General features: G+C 34.3%; 2 protein-coding genes and 2 pseudogenes across 3 annotated transcripts; 2 read left to right on the top strand and 2 right to left on the bottom strand.

Moving 5' to 3' along the window:
* Nucleotides 1-381: 381 nt before the first annotated feature.
* Nucleotides 382-3,905, bottom strand: LOC147949735 (homocysteine S-methyltransferase 3-like). Of its 2 annotated transcripts, none has more exons than XM_087456333.1 (7): nucleotides 3,615-3,905; nucleotides 2,866-2,922; nucleotides 1,813-2,039; nucleotides 1,528-1,657; nucleotides 1,002-1,205; nucleotides 816-887; nucleotides 382-732 (listed from the first exon to the last, which is right to left on the bottom strand). In XM_087456333.1, the coding sequence occupies exons 1-7, from the start codon at nucleotides 3,792-3,794 to the stop codon at nucleotides 559-561; spliced, it is 1,044 nt and encodes a 347-aa protein (XP_087312459.1). In that variant the 5' UTR covers nucleotides 3,795-3,905; the 3' UTR covers nucleotides 382-558. The 2 variants fall into 2 exon arrangements, with proteins under 2 accessions (XP_087312459.1, XP_087312460.1); XM_087456334.1 differs by having other exon boundaries at nucleotides 382-729; nucleotides 3,615-3,872.
* A 1,965-nt stretch (nucleotides 3,906-5,870) lies between these two features.
* On the top strand, nucleotides 5,871-8,074 carry LOC104706644 (protein FAR1-RELATED SEQUENCE 5-like; annotated as a pseudogene).
* Nucleotides 8,075-11,171: 3,097 nt separating this feature from the next.
* LOC104787732 (serine/threonine-protein kinase 52) lies at nucleotides 11,172-14,123 on the bottom strand. Its single transcript, XM_010513353.3, has 6 exons — nucleotides 12,761-14,123; nucleotides 12,543-12,664; nucleotides 12,262-12,461; nucleotides 12,001-12,175; nucleotides 11,776-11,910; nucleotides 11,172-11,558 (listed from the first exon to the last, which is right to left on the bottom strand). The coding sequence occupies exons 1-6, from the start codon at nucleotides 13,059-13,061 to the stop codon at nucleotides 11,352-11,354; spliced, it is 1,140 nt and encodes a 379-aa protein (XP_010511655.2). The 5' UTR covers nucleotides 13,062-14,123; the 3' UTR covers nucleotides 11,172-11,351.
* Nucleotides 14,124-15,161: 1,038 nt separating this feature from the next.
* On the top strand, nucleotides 15,162-17,325 carry LOC104706659 (lectin-domain containing receptor kinase VI.3 pseudogene; annotated as a pseudogene).

Consider the following 17,325-nt stretch of genomic DNA (forward strand, 5'->3'; position numbering starts at 1 on the left):
CAATTTTTAAAACAAAGCTGCTGTAAAAATTGTTATTTTTTCAAGTAAAACGTTATTTTTTCTTTAAATATAATTTAACATTTTATTCCAAAAAAAAAAATTGTTATATTGTCTCCGATGGAAAAGGATCAGGAAATTTTACTTGAAAATATGTTTTCATCGTTTATTACATTTATTAGAGTAATTTTCTAAGTTTTTATATATGGAAGAAAAAAAATCTTCTGAAGCTATGGTTAGTATTAAATATTTGTAGTTTATTTTTATATTACCTATTTTTTACAGCACAGTAATAGAATATAAGTAAAGCTTACAAACTATCACTTAACGTCTTAACACATCATTGTCATACTCTAACTACGCAGTTGTACATAGTTACCATCATTTTTAGTTTCAACATAAATTGATTATTTTATAACATCAACAAACCAGATGAAACACCCCAAGTCCCAACTTACGTATATAAGTTTAGTAGATTACAAAATTACACACCTTATAATACATTCCAAACTCCTTCCTGACACCACAAGGAGCAAGCATAGAAACTCACCATTGACAAATCTACTGCTCAAAATTTATTTTTGATGCTTGGGGAGATTCGCCGGAGAGAACTTTAGCAATGGCTCTGATGGTGTTTGGTGTAGTCCGACAACATCCTCCAAACAACGACGCTCCTTCATCTCTCCATTTACTCACGTACGACACAAAATCCTCCTCTGACTCTTCCCCTGACTTCTGCATTATTACATTAAAAAAAAACCTCCAAAATCATATTTGTAGCTTGTGTTTAACAACAATATTATATAATAAACACTCACAATCCATTTCTTGTTCAGACCGTCGTAGACTTCTCCGCTATTTGGGTAGACAACGATTGGTTTGCGGGTTACCTAGTAAAAGAAATTTTCAGTTGCTTTAGCCGCAAGGCAAAAAACAGGGTAAAAGGAGATGAGAAAAGAAAAATAATAAAAAAAAAGTAATTCCATCATTGTTTATAAAGTTACCTGTCGCAAGGAGATGATCAAATCGTGAATGAATCTTGGTGAAGTACAATTGATTCCGATAGCCACCACTTTCTTGCAAGCATCTGCCACTTTCGCACATTCTACAACCGAATCTCCTCGTGGCACACTGACTCCGTCCTTAGAAATGAAGGAGAACCATGCCGGAATGTCCATGTCTTCCTCCTCAAGAAGATCCGCATAAGCCTATAAATATGTGGGAAAAAAAAACTAAAAAGATATATACACATAGGTCAATTCTAGACTAATAGCACGTATATGCATGTGAAATGTGATTACAATTTCAAAACTATCATCATGCAACCATTGGACTAAAGTCTAAAACTACTTAATAATACTCTGTAGTTACTTAAAAACTTTATTTGAGTAATTTTTACCTTTTTTTTGTCTATAACATGGAATGCTTGAACTTGGGTGGTGATACAAGGACACAACACTAAACAAAAACGACTAGAATATTCCTTTCACTTTGTTGGTTTAAGTTAGCTAAGTAGTAAACTTAAGATACCTCAGCTTCGAGCTTATTTGGAATAGCCTCGAATGCGATGAGATCAGCTCCAGATTTCTCTAAGATTTGAACTCTTCTTCTATGGAAGTCTTTCAATGTCTCCTTACTCACAGAATCTCCATATAACCCGCTGCAAAACATTTCATTACAAATACAAATGAAATTAAATTTATTTAGCAGACCAAAACTTTTTGTATGGATAGATTCAACCAATTTGCTTAAACTTTAGTTTTCCAATTTTTACACTAAAATGTAAGAAAAATGACTAGGATTCAATCAAAGAACCTGTATTCGGATCCGTCGGCGAGATAAGCTCCATAGCTACCAACGGAAGCTGCGACAAGAACAGGTTGTCCAGAAGCTTTTCCAGCGTAGTCGAAATCCCACGAACCTTTGGTGCATCTGTTGTAGAAAATCTCACGTGCCTCGCACGCGATCTCAACGCTCCTCCTCAGTAAACTCTCTGCTTCTCCCACCGATAAACCTTGTGCCACAAATCCTTGGATCGTTGCCTTTGTAATAAATTAATTTGATTAAACTAAATTGCGAACCCTGTATAAGCATCTTGATGCACTTTGATTCCTAATTAAGTTCTATGTATTTATTCAGATTCTAAACTACTAATTTCCTCTTTTTTTTTTTACTACTCATCAGTTATTCAAGTCCCAATCAAGTAGTAATATAAGCCAAAGTTAAAGCATGTGCATTGGTGAGAATTCATTGAGTTTCTACCCAATATAGTATTAATTTTTTTAGTGTAGAAAAACTTGAGAACCTCCTCTTAATATTATATATCCATTAGTGAGAAACTCAAATTTCTCATTTACATAATACTATTATTTTTAATGTAACTTAATTTTTAAAAATATAATTTTATTTGAATATTTATTTGTTCTTTTGTTTTGCATTTAATCTTAAATTATTAATAATATTAATAATATTTTTAGCCATATTATTACTTATTTAATATATTTAATTTTATTAATTAGTTATATTTTATACCATATATCATATCATCAATAATAAAATAATTTAAACATATAATTAAAATTATGTATAATGAAAATTTTAAATAGCTAATTTTATTTTAAGATTTCTAAAAAAAATTACAAAAAATAAACTATTTAATAAAAAAAATTAGAGATTTAAATTATTACAATAAAATATAGTTATTGAGATAGTAACATGTATCACCATGTGATTAGTTCTTATAGATTTTTCAAGGTTTCGTAAATAGATTCTATCTTATTTTTGTTTAAATCGTATTATTTTTTATTTTCCATTTACTTTTATAAAAAGAAACTCTCCAAGAACCTTCTAATGCATATGGTCTAGTACCTGATAAGATGCCGTAGCGATGATATTTGCACCAGACTCGAGGTAATCCAAGTGCACCTATTTGAAAAAAAACTATAATATTAATATATTTTTCCTAAAATATTTCTGATATTTTTAGTTTTGGCTGCAACAGAAAAGCACTAGTTACTTAGTAGTTTTTGTTTGCGTGGTATAAAACGTAAACGTTTGCGTCGCAGCTAATGTTACGTGTTACAACGTGGCAAATTATTAGTTCTAGTCTAGATTTGTGCATATACGAGTACCTCTGTTTATGGTATCACTGTTTATTTGTGCATATACGAGCTTCATCGAAAACATCGAACTTGATAAATAAAAAAAATATCGTTGCAAAGAAACAAAACCAAGTTTATAGAGTCAAGAATAGACCAAAAATATTAACTCGAACCAGTATCATCTGTCCGTACATAGGTCCTCACTCAACTTTATAATTCTAAAACTTATATATAGAAGAATATATACTACTATACTATCATAAGTGTGCCAAACAAATTCTCAATATTTTTGTTTTCCCCCCATTAATTCTCAAGATATTTTGAAGAACCAAATACTATTTCTTTAGATATCCCCATAGTGACAAATAATTATTTAAAATTGCAGCTGAAAAGAATCAAACAAGATTATACAATAACTATAGATCACTCTAAATTGTCAATATCTGTCACCGTACGACTAAACCCATCTTAGAAGAAGAGTATGAATTTCTACATATGATATATTGTATATATAACCTTTGTGACGAGGAGAGGAGAAGTAATTAGGCACTTGGCACTCCAAAGTGGATCATTGATGTCAGCCCCATAGCGTTGTAGCTCCGTCGCTAACCCTCCATCCACCACGGCATAGCCGCCGCACTTCTCCAAAAACTCCGTCATCAACGACGAGGTTTTCTCTTTCACCAAAGATCCCATATTGTTTTGAATATAAACAAAGTGTGTATACGTCTGTAAGATGGAGTCGAACTATATCGAATATGAGATGTTATCTTTGATCGTTAGAATGCTTATATATAGGAAATGTCGAAGTTACATGTATACCCTCATGGTAATGTTGGTTATATACAGTAAAACCTTTATAAATTAATAATGTAGGGAGCATGAAAATCTATTAATTTATAATGGTTTTAATTTTTCGATAAATTAATAATTATTAATTTATAGAGAGGTTTTCCTCATTTGATAAAAAAATTTTAAAAATAAAATTTAATCGTTATAACTAATATTTTTATAAAATCAATTACAAGGAAAATACCAATTATCATGTTTTGAATATAACACTCAAAGATTTTTATATAGTAAAAATATTAAAAATGAACTCCAATAAAAATTGATGTGTATATATATACATATATTTAGATAATTATTAATTTATATTATTGATGAGACCATATATTTACGAAAGATTTTCAAAAATATTATTATCTTATTATATTATCAAATTGTATCTAAGATTACAATATTCCTATCTTGAAGCCGAAAAAAATTATTAATTTAAAGAGATTATTAATTTATCGAGTATTAATTTACAGAGGTTCCACCGTAGTTGTGTATCGACCTTATATGCTTTGTAGTTTGTACCAACCTATAAGCTTTTGTGATGAGGAAAACGAGCGAACTGTATCGAACAGAAACTGAAATAGTACTAACTCAAAGCAGATAACTGAGTTAACAAAAGTAAGTGGATATTTATGAGCAAACTTTTGATCAGACAGCAACGTTACGCGTGAGACTCTCTTTGCCTGCCGTGTGGGGAATTCATCCATCCAATCCAACTAATCAATACTAATATATAGTATAGTATTATGTAATAGTTCTTTTCTTTCTTTTTTTCTTTCCCAATTTGCGTAAATGTAACACAATAAAGTTTTTTTCTGTGTGAAAATTATAGGTTTATAAAAATGATAATACATATACTTGGTACCTTACTTATTGGGTTTTTCTTGTTTCATACCTTTTAAATCTGGTAAGGAGTTTTCCGTGAATCAACAGCCAACAACAATTTAATCCATTCTATATGTCATAAAGAAAAATTATTCCTTTTATTTATTGAATAAAACAAATCCGCACGGATCAATCCTAAATATATAAGTTGAAAGATATTTTGGAGAGTATGACATACCACATTTACTATTTTTTTTGATTAACTCTTAGGTTCACATCCATTTTATTCACCCCTACCTTACTAACCAATCAATTAGTTATGTCATTTTAATAAAATAATTCATATTATTTAAACAAATTAAAACAATTAAAATGAATTATGGAAACCACTAATTAATTGTCTCATGTGCGAAAAGGAAAAAAATACTTAAATGAATAACTTTAAATCTCATATATAAAGTCAATTAACCCTAGTTTTCACATGATGAAAGAAATTTGTTTTTCTATTAGGAACCAAAGTCCAACCATTAAGAACAAAAGAATAAATCTTGACCTCTTCCCATCCTCACGTGTCACGTCCACCTCATATAGGTGTCTTCTCTCTCAGATTTCTATTTATCTATATGTATAATTCTTGAATCTACAGTTTGCAATGTATCATGCTCCTAATTCTCTTCTTCGTCACCATTAGTTGTTTGTAGTGTGTATTTTCTTTTCTTCGTCATCATAGTTATGCTCATCATTATTTTTATTGTTTTGTTGGGTGATCTTTTTTTTTCGTTTTATTGACAAAATTAATATGATATACTAACAAATATTACAATCATATCATACAAATTACTGTAGGTTGCGATGGAGAATAGTCATAAAGTTGTTCATGATGATCAATATGAATCTAGTATGCAAGTCTCAGCCTGAGGTGAACCCAATTGGTTTAGTCAACAACAGTTTGAGTTTCAGATAGAAAAATATGATTCAGTAAGTGATGACGACAAATTTGAGGAAGAAGAAGATGACATAGACAAAGAAAACTATGTTGAAACTGAAGAGATTTATACTTTAGAACCAAACACAAAAAATGAGAAGAAAGATGAGCTGTTTATTGGAATGGAGTTTAGTTCTGATGAATCTGCGCATAAAGCTTATGAAAAGTTTGGAGGAGTACATGGTTTCGATGTAAGAAAACAACGGAGGGAGATAAAAAATAATAAGGTGGTGAGGCTTCTTTCTGTTTGCTCGAAAGAGGGGTTTAGGAAGGAAACCAAAAAAAAAACAAGTTATTCACAACGAATTACTCGATGTGGTTGTAAAGCTCATATGGCTTGCTACCTTCAGAAGATAGGAAATTTTAAGATTGTGTCTTTCAACCAGAGTCACAACCATGATTTAGTGGAGACGCCTATGAAGCATTTTATGAAAGGAGACCGGGTGTTCTTTGTCGCTCAAACACAACATGCTGATGATGCTGAGATATCAGGAATTTCAGCAAAAGCAACCGTCGAAATGATAAGTAGAGAAGTTGGGGGACGAGAAAATTTGGGTTTTTTGGAGAAAGATTATCGAAATTACATTTACTGAAAGCGAATGGAAAAAATGGTAAAAGGAGATGCTGGAGCAGTTTTAGAATACTTTCAAAAGAAGAAAGAGGATAATTCATCTTTTTTTATTCAATGCAACTTGATGAAGACGATATGATCACAAATATCTTTTGGGCAGATGATCGGTCTATAAGTGATTACAATCTTTTTGGAGATGTTGTTTGCTTTGACACAACTTATAAGACCAATGAATATGATAGACCATTTGCTCCATTTTTAGGGGTCAATCATCATAAGCAAACTGTTGTGTTTGGTGCTGCTTTACTATATGATGAAACCAAAGAGTCATATAAGTGGCTTTTTGAGACTTTTCTCGGAGCAATGTCTGGAAAACAACCAAAAACAATTCTTACTGATCAGTCTGCAGCAATGGCGAATGCAATAGAAAAGGTGTTCTCTGAAACAAAGAATAGGTTATGTGTTTGGCATATTTACCAAAATGCTGCAAAGAAGTTGAGTCATGTATTTCATGGACCAGGACAATTTGCCACAGACTTTGGAAATTGTGTATATGACCACGAGGAGGAAGAAGATTGGTTATTGGCATGGAGTAATATGCTTGAGAAGCATAATTTGACAGAAAATAAATGGTTGAAGAATGTGTTTGATGTGAGAGAAAAATGGGCAATGGTATATGGACGTCATACTTCTACAGCAGATATGGTGAGCACAACACGTAGTGAAAGTATGAATAATATTTTGAAAAGATACTTGAAGAGCAGCTATGACTTATTGTCCTTCTTTGAACACTATGAGAGAGTGTTGGGTGATCGACGATATAAAGAATTAACTGCAGATTTCAAAATGATGCATACCTTGTCAGTATTATCTGCTTCCGTAGAGATGTTGCAACATGCAGAAGAAATGTATACACCTGAAATTTTTAGCTTGTTTCAGAAGCAATATACAGTTATAGGTGATTATGTTGCAAAAAAGGTCAGTAAATCCGAGATGGTGTATGAATACAAAGTATCTTATCGTGGTGGACCAAAAGAGCATTTGGTTAATTATGATGCTATAAACCAAGTAGTAGAATGTAGCTGAATGAAGTATTCTTTTGCTGGGATCTTATGTCGTCATGCATTGAAAGTGTTGGATAGGAAGGATGTGAGAAGAATTCCATCTAACTAAATCTTGACTTGATGGACTAAAGAGGCAAAATCACGAAGCATATATTCTTATCGTACAGAGACAACTAATGGATTTGTAACACAATCGATTGGAAAGCGTTACAGCCATTTATGTTGCAATTTCCGTGAGGTTGCATCCGTTGCTGCTGAACATGTAGAATTGACGATGTGTGCAAATGAAGCTGCATGTCAGTTGCTTAAAAAGTTAGAGGAAAAGAAAAAGGAACTTGTGAAAGCTAATGCATGGATGCTATCAACTTCACATGTTGAACCAGTGGAAGGAGAAGAAGACGAGAAAATTTCAAACGTAAGTGGAATTAAAAGAAAAGCTACTGTTGGACGACCAAAGAACAAAATAGTCGGACCTCATGGTCTGTATTTGAATGCTCTTGAAACAAAAAAACGTGGTACATCAAAATAAAATTGATAAATGTTTCAGGACTCAACTCCTATTTCTGATACCTAGTTATATGTTGCTACCAGTGATCCGACCTTACCGACATAATTATTTTCCTCTCAATTACAAGTAAATATATTATTTTTAGTTTTTATATTTTAATTATCTGTTATTTTTCTAATTTGAAATTTTATATTTTGTAGGAATTTGACAAGTGTTGTGGTGATTTATCCATAAACAATTCTGAAACTATTTTAATATCTTGAAGTGGACAACACAAAAAACTGTTGAAACTCTATTATTATCTAGCGACTATTTAATTTTTGTTACATCTTTTTGTTAAGAGGTCAAGTCGTTATATCCATAAACAATTCTGAAACTATTTTAATATCTTTCGTCGAATTCCTCGTTGATACTTACTCATTCTCATTTCCATTTTTTTCTTCTGGTTATTGGATACATATTGATTTGACATTTAGGGTTTGAATGGTAACTGCGGTCAGGGCGGCCAAATCCATCTGCGGTCTGGACCGCTCCATTTTTAAGGCGGACTACAGACCGCTGCGGACCAACTCTATTTGTATGCAAAAGCGGTCCACAGTTAGTCCGCTGCGGTCTTATCTCTGCTTTATTTGGACCGCACCACTGCAAACTACATTTACTAAATGCTAAATAAAAAACGGTCCAGTCCGCAGACGGATTTGTCCGCCCCAACCGCTGCATCCATTCACACCCTTACTCGACTTACGTAATTCTCTAGGTCCTTAAGTAGACTATCTGCAAATCCAAATATTTACTACTTGTGGTGTTTGTTCAGATCGTTGAAGAATGTCCATTTGATTAATAAGGTCCTACTGTTTTTTCTTTTGCATTTAGGAGTTGCAGTTCATCGATTTTTTCTTGGAGAAATAGTTAGTGGTCCTACAATTCTGTATTTTTTCCTTTTCGTACATGAGACAATTAGTTAGTAGTTTCCATAATTAATTTTAATTGTTTTGGTTTGTTTAAATAATGTGAATTATTTTATTAAGATGACATGGCTAATTGATTGGTTAGTAAGTTGGGGTGAATAAGATGGGGAGTGAACACAAGAATTGTTCATTAAACAATGTATTAACTTTTCATTATTTATAAAATAAATTATTCAATGAAGGTATAAATCACCTAGCTAAATTAATTATATTCAATTTTATAATAGTATGCATATACAACAAATCAATTGAATTTTAATTTCAAAGAAGTACATACATTAAAAATCTGCAATTGTCTTATATACATATATAGTTTATAAAAGAGAAATGAATATAACTTCAGTTTATGGTTCCGTGTAAGAAAAATATGAGATAAGATAACATTAATTGTTTATTTTTAACAAAATAAGTTTTTAGGTAATTAATCGTAAATAAAAGTTAAACTATATAACTAAAAATGTCAATAAAGTAAAAATAAAAGAAATTTCTAATATTAAAAATTAGAGAAAGTCATCAAAATGAAAACAAAATAAAAAATAAAATTATACTCCATATTTTATCAAATTAGTTCAATTGATGAAAGAATATTAAACAGATTATAGATGAAAAATCCGCACAGGCTTAGTAAATTAGAACTTACGAAACAGAGGAGATAGAAAAGGGATTAATTAGCAACACATTTGGGTGGGGAAAACAGCTAAAATCAACCCCAACTATTTGTCAAACGCTTTTTTATACCTAAACTTTAACACACTACAAATAACAATCTGAACTGTATTAAAATTCAAATTTGCTACCTAAACTATATAAAATGTTGTCAATTTCAACATCTGTTCGAACAGTGTTAAATCGGAGTTTAATGATGTTGAGGCAGACGGTCTGTGACTTCAACTAGCACTGAGACTTATCAAAACTACGTCGTTTTGGTCATTTTGGGTATTTTATAGCAAGAAATGACCAAAAATGAAGTCTCACAACACATCCGAAAACAGACTCCAATACTCCATTTTTTTTTCAAACGCTTTATTTCTTGCCACAACACACCTAAAAATGACCAAAACAACTTAGTTTTAGCCATTCCCAGTGCCATGTGGATGCCACATATCGTCTAACTCAACATAGTTAAACTGTGATTTAACACTATTCAAAATTATGTTGAAATTGACAACATTTTATATAGTTTAGGTATAAAAAAAAGTTCGGTAAATAGTTGAAGTTGATTTTGGCCATTTTCTCCATTTGGTTGCAACTAGTGATGGATGTAAAAATTTCTTTTGTCAACGTTTGGAACTTCCTTTTTTCTAAGTGGAATGAGTGAGATGTTAATTTGTTCTATTCCATTCCACATAATTAGTTAAGTTTTAGCAAAACGATGATGAATACGTTGTTTTACAATATTATATGTTTTTAGTTATTTTTATATTAATTAAACCTCTAATTATGTGGATCTCTTTTCATAGTATAGAAGAGTGACTGTGTGAACTTCTTTTGAACCATGTGATCTGGACATAACCAAGTCATTTCAGAATGAACAAAAAGATGGCCAAAACATCTAATCCACCTAATTTTTATTCGGATGCTCGACCTAATTCCAATTCATCACGTGCATTTACTTTTGTTTCCAGATCCAGAAGAAAAAAAAGTTATGAATATATGTCATGCTTCCTAGTTCCTAAGTTACAAGCCTCAACCACTAGGTCCACTACACACTATAATTGTGTGGTCTACTGGTGAACTGAGACTACTATATACAATTATCAAATTATGTGATCTACCTACTGGTGTTGGGACTAAAATAGAAATCTATATAGGCCTTACTTTTTATTCTATTCTATCTATCGTAATTAGTTAGATCTGTAGGTGAAATAGGGACGAGTTCAGGGGAATATAAAAATGGAGATGTGAAAATGCATCTGCTCAGAGGAGCTGAGAAGGACGAAGGCCAATTGAACCAACCCAAAAGATCCAAGAAATGCAATAGACAACAGTTAAGAGACGTGGAAGCCGAGGTGGACGAGTACCCCCATCAACTAGTTTGATACTTCCTCTCTTAGTCTTATGATTGTCTCTTTAAAAACAAGATTATTTAAGTGTAATCTTCTTTCTCTCGCGTAACTTTCTTTCAAAATTATATGACTAAACAAGTCATAGCCTTGGAATCTTCTCATGCAGTTAAATAGAATAGCCTATTATATTAAAAAAGGATACATGTTAAAATAGATCATTTTTGCACTCTGTGTATATTGGAACAAAGAGGACTTAACTTATGGATCAGTTTTTTAAAAAATTGTTATATGATTTGCCGCTGTATATTGGACCAAACGAAAATATTTATAATCACAGTGACAGAAAGAATAGTTATAATATATTTTTGTTATAATTGAAAACCTTTTTCACCTTGAGAGATTAAAGAAAGAAAAAAAAAACAGAGCATTGCTCCAAAATTGAAAATTCAATGTGAAGGTAAAGTAAGTAGAAGAAGAAGGGTAAATTTACGGACCACGACCAGAGACAAAACAGAAACAACTAGGTCTTTGATCTTCCGGGATCATTCCGCCACCTTTAGAGGTGTCAACAGTTTCAAGCATCTTCACCACTTCCTCCATTTCCGGTCGCTTCTCCGGGTTTGCTTCCCAACATCTCTTCATTATGGTGGCCAACGATGTTGGACAACATCTTGGAATGTCCGGTCTCAAATTCTGTTTAACACAACAACTTTACAAATTGAGAAACGAACAGGGATTACAAATGAGCAATTTAATAGGTCTCACTGGTTAATTTGAAAACCAATAAAACCAAAAAAAAAACTGAACCGAATTAAATCGAATTAACAAATCCTCTATAGACTTCTTAATGCCACAATATTCCAAATTTCATAACTTTGAAAGATTGAGATTATATTAAAGTTCCACTGACCTGACGAACAACAGCAGAAGAGACATCAGCAAAGCTGAGATCAGGATAAGGCATGTCACAACAATAAATCTCCCACAAGCATATCCCAAAGCTGTAAACATCGCATCTTCTGTTGTATGGCTTACCATCAAGAACCTAATTGATCAGAGTAATTTGAATTACACTTTGAAACCAAAACTAATACCCACTTTTTTTGAACAATGTGACCTCTCTGTTTTTGTGTACCTCTGGAGCCATGTATCCAAGAGTTCCAGTTTCTCCAGTCATATCCTTTGGATTCTGAGCTTCAACTCTAGCTACCCCAAAATCAGCAATTTTTAAACTCCTCTGATAATCCAATAGCATATTCTCTGTTTTCACATCGCGATGAACAATCCTCTCCGAATGCAAATAACTTAGCCTACAGAAAATGTGATCATCATCATTATGAATGTAATCATAAGTCTCTTTCTTGGAGTTGAAGAATGAGTTCTATAACATTCATACCCTCGGGCAAGATCGAGAGCGAGTTGAACCACGATTTTAAAAGCGAGTTTCTTGCGCCTGTTTCGGAACAAATACTGCTTAAGCGTTCCACCAGGAAGATACTCTACAACGACACAACAAGCTCGCTGAGGCAACGAGTTCTGTGTCTCAGCTGATGAAGGTATCTTCAAATTCGTTGTTCCCATTGATGCTCCCACAAACTGTTTTTATTATCCATATAGACTCATTCAATACATACATACACACACAAAGAGATCACTAAGGAGGTTATCTCTATTTACCTTTGTGACATTAGGATGGTCAAGTTTGTGCCAAACCGCAACTTCTTGACGGAATGAAGCACGAAGAGCAGAAGTCTCAGCCGCTGTAGCGTAACCATCTTCTCCCCAATCAAGCACTTTCACTACCATTTGAACACAAAGCCAAACACTAAAACAGTTATCACACAAAGTACAAAAATATTCTCATTCCATAATTAAAAAAGTCTTCAAATTCTCACCTGCAACATCTTGGCCATCATAGATGCCTTTGTAGACAATACCATAAGCACCACGAGCAATAACATTCCTCATCTCCAATTTAGCCAACTCGATTTCCCACTCTTCTTTAGGCTTAGGGTTCTTCTCAATGCTTCTCGACCAAACCCTACTCAGATGTTTCTCAAGCTGGATGTCTAAATTCTTCAAATCGATCTTGTCAGCTCGGAAAATCATGTCTTTCTTGCTGTTGTTCCCAACAGCTCCTCCTCTGTTTCTGAGGTTGTTTTCCGGTGAAGCTTTTGTCTCGTTTCTTGTTTCCATGTCTGCTTTTGCTTCCTTGTGAAACAATCTCCAAACACGCAGAGACACAACTCAAAGCAACCCCTAAAAATTCAATCAGACTTCTTGGTTCAAGTAATCACCAAACACAACCCCAGAACTAATCAAAATTTTCATCATCATCAATTTTTTTTTTACTAAAAGAGAATTTAGCAAATTTGTAAACAATGATTAAAAAACAAAAAATGATCAGAGAGGCTGAATTTTATTTATTTATTTTTTTTTGTAAGATTTTTTTTTTTAAACTATTACACCAACCCCAGCACACGTTCTTCTGACACTACAGATTCTAGTATGACATAATATAGTACCAGAAAAAAATTCCACAAGCTAAAATTCTCTTCAATTAGAGCGTTGAAATTTTCAATATTGTTTTAGAAAATCGAATTCCAAAATGTGAAAAGCCAATAATTCAACAAGAAAATTTATATTAAAAAAAAAAAAGTAAACCCTAAGACACCGACGCGTTGGCCACTATTATCATTTGACCCAAATAATTTATAAAATTTTCTATATTATCGTACCCAGAAACGTCACAATAATAATAAAAAAAAACACTAAAATTTCAGAAAACAAACGTTATCATCATCCACTAGACCATGCAAAAAAACACACAAAACCTAAGGAAAAAAAAATCTGAGAATTTTGGTAGATTTGAAAGAAGGGTTTTACACGATTCCTTCTCCGAAAAACAACCTCAGAGAGAGAGATAATAAAACAGAGGATCAATGAAAGGAGAGATCTGAGGAAGAGAAAAAGGAAAAAAATAATCTAAAGATAGAGCCAAAGAAAAAAAGGAGTTTTAGGAAACGAAGAAGGAGAGGCTGAGAGTGAAAGACGGGAAAGAAAGAATTGGTTTAATTTTGATTCAGGCTTGTTTTAAGGAGACGTATTTTGCTAATTGTTGAGTGTTGACAAAAAAAAAAAAAAAACCAACAACATATACAGAGAGAAATTGACCTAATTAGGCAAAAATAAATACATACAGAAACAATTAGTGGGAAAAAAAAGATTTATTCGTTTCTATAATTACAATTTTTCAAAACCGTTGAAATTTTTTTATTGATTTTATTTGTAGTCCAAATAAGTCTGTTAGTGGGATTGGTAAGATTTTTTTCTTTCCTTTTTTTTAATTGAGAATTTATTTGTATTTTAATATGGGGTACAAATAACGAACCTTTGATTCTTGGAATGTCTTAACCAAATTTTTAAATGAAGTTTTGAATGGTTCCTACGGATTTGAGTGCTTTGCACCAAGTGGAACAATGCTTTGTATGGACTATATAGAGAGTCTACACAATAATGGAGTCATACAGTACAACTTTAACAGCTTATTTTACTGCATTTTCTATTGCTGTTTTATCAACTTAAATTTGCAGCCAAAAGTTCTTTTTTTATGGGGACTTTTTTATGTTGGAGAGAAAGAGAAGGAGCAGAATTGTTAGGGTATGGGAAAAAACAGTTTCGATATATCAAATCGTTGTCAAAGAACTTATCGGCAGTTTCGTGGGGCGTTTTTTTTCAGTCGCGAATTGAGACCAGCAGGTGTTTCGGGATCGATTGTGGTTTCACCTTGGATCTGATCGTGTTGAAATGTTGTGGGAAAATTCTGGACGTCTACGGCTAGCTTTTCACCAGAGGGATTTGATAGTTAATGGTTGGTTTTTAATTTAGGGTTTCGTCTTTGAGACTGTTCTTTTCTGATGTTTCTGTCCAGCTTGCTTCAAGGTTGTTTTTGGTTGTGTTACTTGTTGTAGGACGTTTCTGGAATGTTTTAGACGCGATGAGAGTCTCTCCTGGTTATATTTGTTGTTAGAATCAGCTTGTTAAGATGAGTGTGTGACCATGAGCTTATCTAAGCGATTGAGTTGTATAACTTGTTTTGTGTGATGATATGTAGGTGTGGTGTAATACCCCTGATTCTGACCTAGTATACAGACGAAAGGCCGCAAACGTGGACGTGCGGCCCAGACTTCGAAAATTTTTCAAAAAGGAAAATTTGATGGAGCCGTTAGCAGACCAAGCCTTATCCGCATTATTGATCAAAGAAAAATGGTTGAATTGTTTTTTTTATATCAAACCATGAGTGAGTTAAAGATTTCTATTAGCTATCGGCAAGTATCAAAAAGAGAAGGACCGGCTATCAGTGGCATTGGGCAGTAAGGCTATGGGAAGATGATATGCATTCGGTCAAAGGACATGATTGAGTGTTTACTAAGGTTATGGACTTGGCTATCAAGGGTTAAACAATTTGGTCGATGGAAAGATCAATTGTACCGAGAAAACTAGTTTTACCGAGGAGGAGCTGTTATGGCCGAGACAAGCGAGCGATGATCGAACGGATTTGGATATGGAGACAACAAAGTTAGTAACTGGTTAAGGACAAGCCACATTACATGAGTTGAGCTATAAAAATCGGTCGGAAAACTAATAGTCCAGTTTTGGCCGCGAAGCTGCTTTGTCGTAGAGGTGTTTGTGGTGCAAGTTTAGTCGTCCGAAAACCGGTACAAGTTTAGTCGTCCGAAAACCGGTACGATTACTAGCGACTGACAGAAGTTCCGCGAATTCAATGGTTCGGTCCTTTAGTACACATTTTGTATTTGTCATAATCCCATCAAGCCCAGGTAACGGGGGTTATGGGTTCACATTGACAATATCACCGACACCTAATCGTACCGGAGCGGGTTCTGGACAATGGGATTGCTAAACAAGGAAAATAATGGAAATCCCAGCAATCATGTTTTCGCACTGGAATTCGACACGGCTCAAGGATTCAAAGACGGTTTTGACAGAACAGGCAACCACATTGGCTGCAACTATAATAGTCTAGAATCAGATGTTCAAGAAGCGGTCGTGTATTACGACAACTACCATCTTGACCGTGAAGAGGATTTCATGCTTCAGAGCGGAGATCCGATCCGAGCACTTTTGGATTACGATGGACCTACACAAACGCTAAACGTTACTGTTTACCCTGCGAATATGACGTCTCGACCCATAAGGCCTTTGATCTCTGTAGCGGTTCCCAAGTTGTCACAGATCGTGCAAGAAGAAATGTATATCGGATTCACAGCAGCAACGGGGAATAAAAAAGCAAGTGCTCACTACGTTATGGGTTGGAGTTTTTCCTGTAAAGGAGAACATCCAGTGGCAGCTATGCTGAACCTCGCGGAACTTCCTCGTCGGCCTCTAAATACGGAAAAGAAGACAGGTTACGATTTTAAGTACATCGCCATGATCGTGGCTCTATCGGTCGTTACGTTGATATTGCTTGCGTTGTTGATATTCTTCGTGATCTACAAGAAGCGATTGCAACAAGAAGAGATTCTCCAAGACTGGGAAATCAATCACCCTCACCGACTGAGATACAAGGATCTTTATTCTGCTACAGATGGATTCAAGGTGGACAGGATTATTGGAGCCGGAGGATTTGGGACCGTTTTCAGAGGATCATCTTCTTCTGATCAAATTGCTGTGAAAGAAGATAGTCCCAAATAGCATGCAAGGTATTCGAGAATTCGTCGCAGAGATTGAGAGCTTGGGACGGTTAAGTCACAAGAACCTGGTCAAGCTTCGAGGATGGTGTAAACACAAAGCGGAGCTTTTATTAGTATATGACTATATCCCACACGGGAGTTTAGACTCGCTGCTCTACAGTGTACCGAACCGAACGGGCGCTGTTTTGTCATGGGACGTTCGTTTTCAGATTGCTAAAGGAGTGGCTTCTGGTTTACTGTACCTCCACGAGGACTGGGAACAAATTGTGGTCCACCGAGACATCAAGCCAAGCAACGTCCTCATCGATGAAGAAATGAACCCTAGACTGGGAGACTTCGGGCTCGCCAGGCTTTACGAACGCGGCTCTCAATCACACACCACGGTTGTCGTAGGCAGCAAAGGTTACATTGCGCCTGAAGTCATTCGTACCGAAGTCTTCTCGCCTGCTTCCGACGTCTTCGCATTTGGTGTTTTAGTCCTGGAGATCGTCTGCGGGAGGAAACCTACTGATTTCGAGAGTTTCTTCTTACCTGATTGGGTTATGGAATTGCATTTAAGCGGTGAAAAGCTATGTGCGGTCGATTCCAAACTCGAATCTGGTGGTTACGACGTTGAAGAGGCGAATCTAGCACTCACCGTTGGATTGCTCTGTTGCCGTCAAAGGCCCGTCTCTCGGCCGTCTATGAGAATGGTGATGAGGTATTTGAACGGAGACGAAGAGGTCCCTGAAGTTGATGATATATATTAG

This window comes from Camelina sativa, chromosome 1 (genome assembly GCF_030686135.1).
Source record: "Camelina sativa cultivar CO46 ecotype springtype chromosome 1, ASM3068613v1".
Lineage (NCBI taxonomy): Eukaryota > Viridiplantae > Streptophyta > Magnoliopsida > Brassicales > Brassicaceae > Camelina > Camelina sativa.

Bases quoted from the DNA above. Each gene is read 5' to 3' on its own strand.
- LOC104787732 (XM_010513353.3), bottom strand. From the start codon at position 13,061: ATGGAAACAAGAAACGAGACAAAAGCTTCACCGGAAAACAACCTCAGA. The intron at 12,665-12,760 runs GTGAGAATTTGA...TTCAAATGGTAG, and splicing joins TGATGGCCAAGATGTTGCAG to TGAAAGTGCTTGATTGGGGA. The intron at 12,176-12,261 runs GTATGAATGTTA...CATTTTCTGTAG, and splicing joins GCTCTCGATCTTGCCCGAGG to GCTAAGTTATTTGCATTCGG.
- LOC147949735 (XM_087456333.1), bottom strand. From the start codon at position 3,794: ATGGGATCTTTGGTGAAAGAGAAAACCTCGTCGTTGATGACGGAGTTT. The intron at 2,923-3,614 runs GTTATATATACA...TTTTTCAAATAG, and splicing joins CTCCTCTCCTCGTCACAAAG to GTGCACTTGGATTACCTCGA. The intron at 888-1,001 runs GTAACTTTATAA...TTCTTTTACTAG, and splicing joins TGATCATCTCCTTGCGACAG to GTAACCCGCAAACCAATCGT.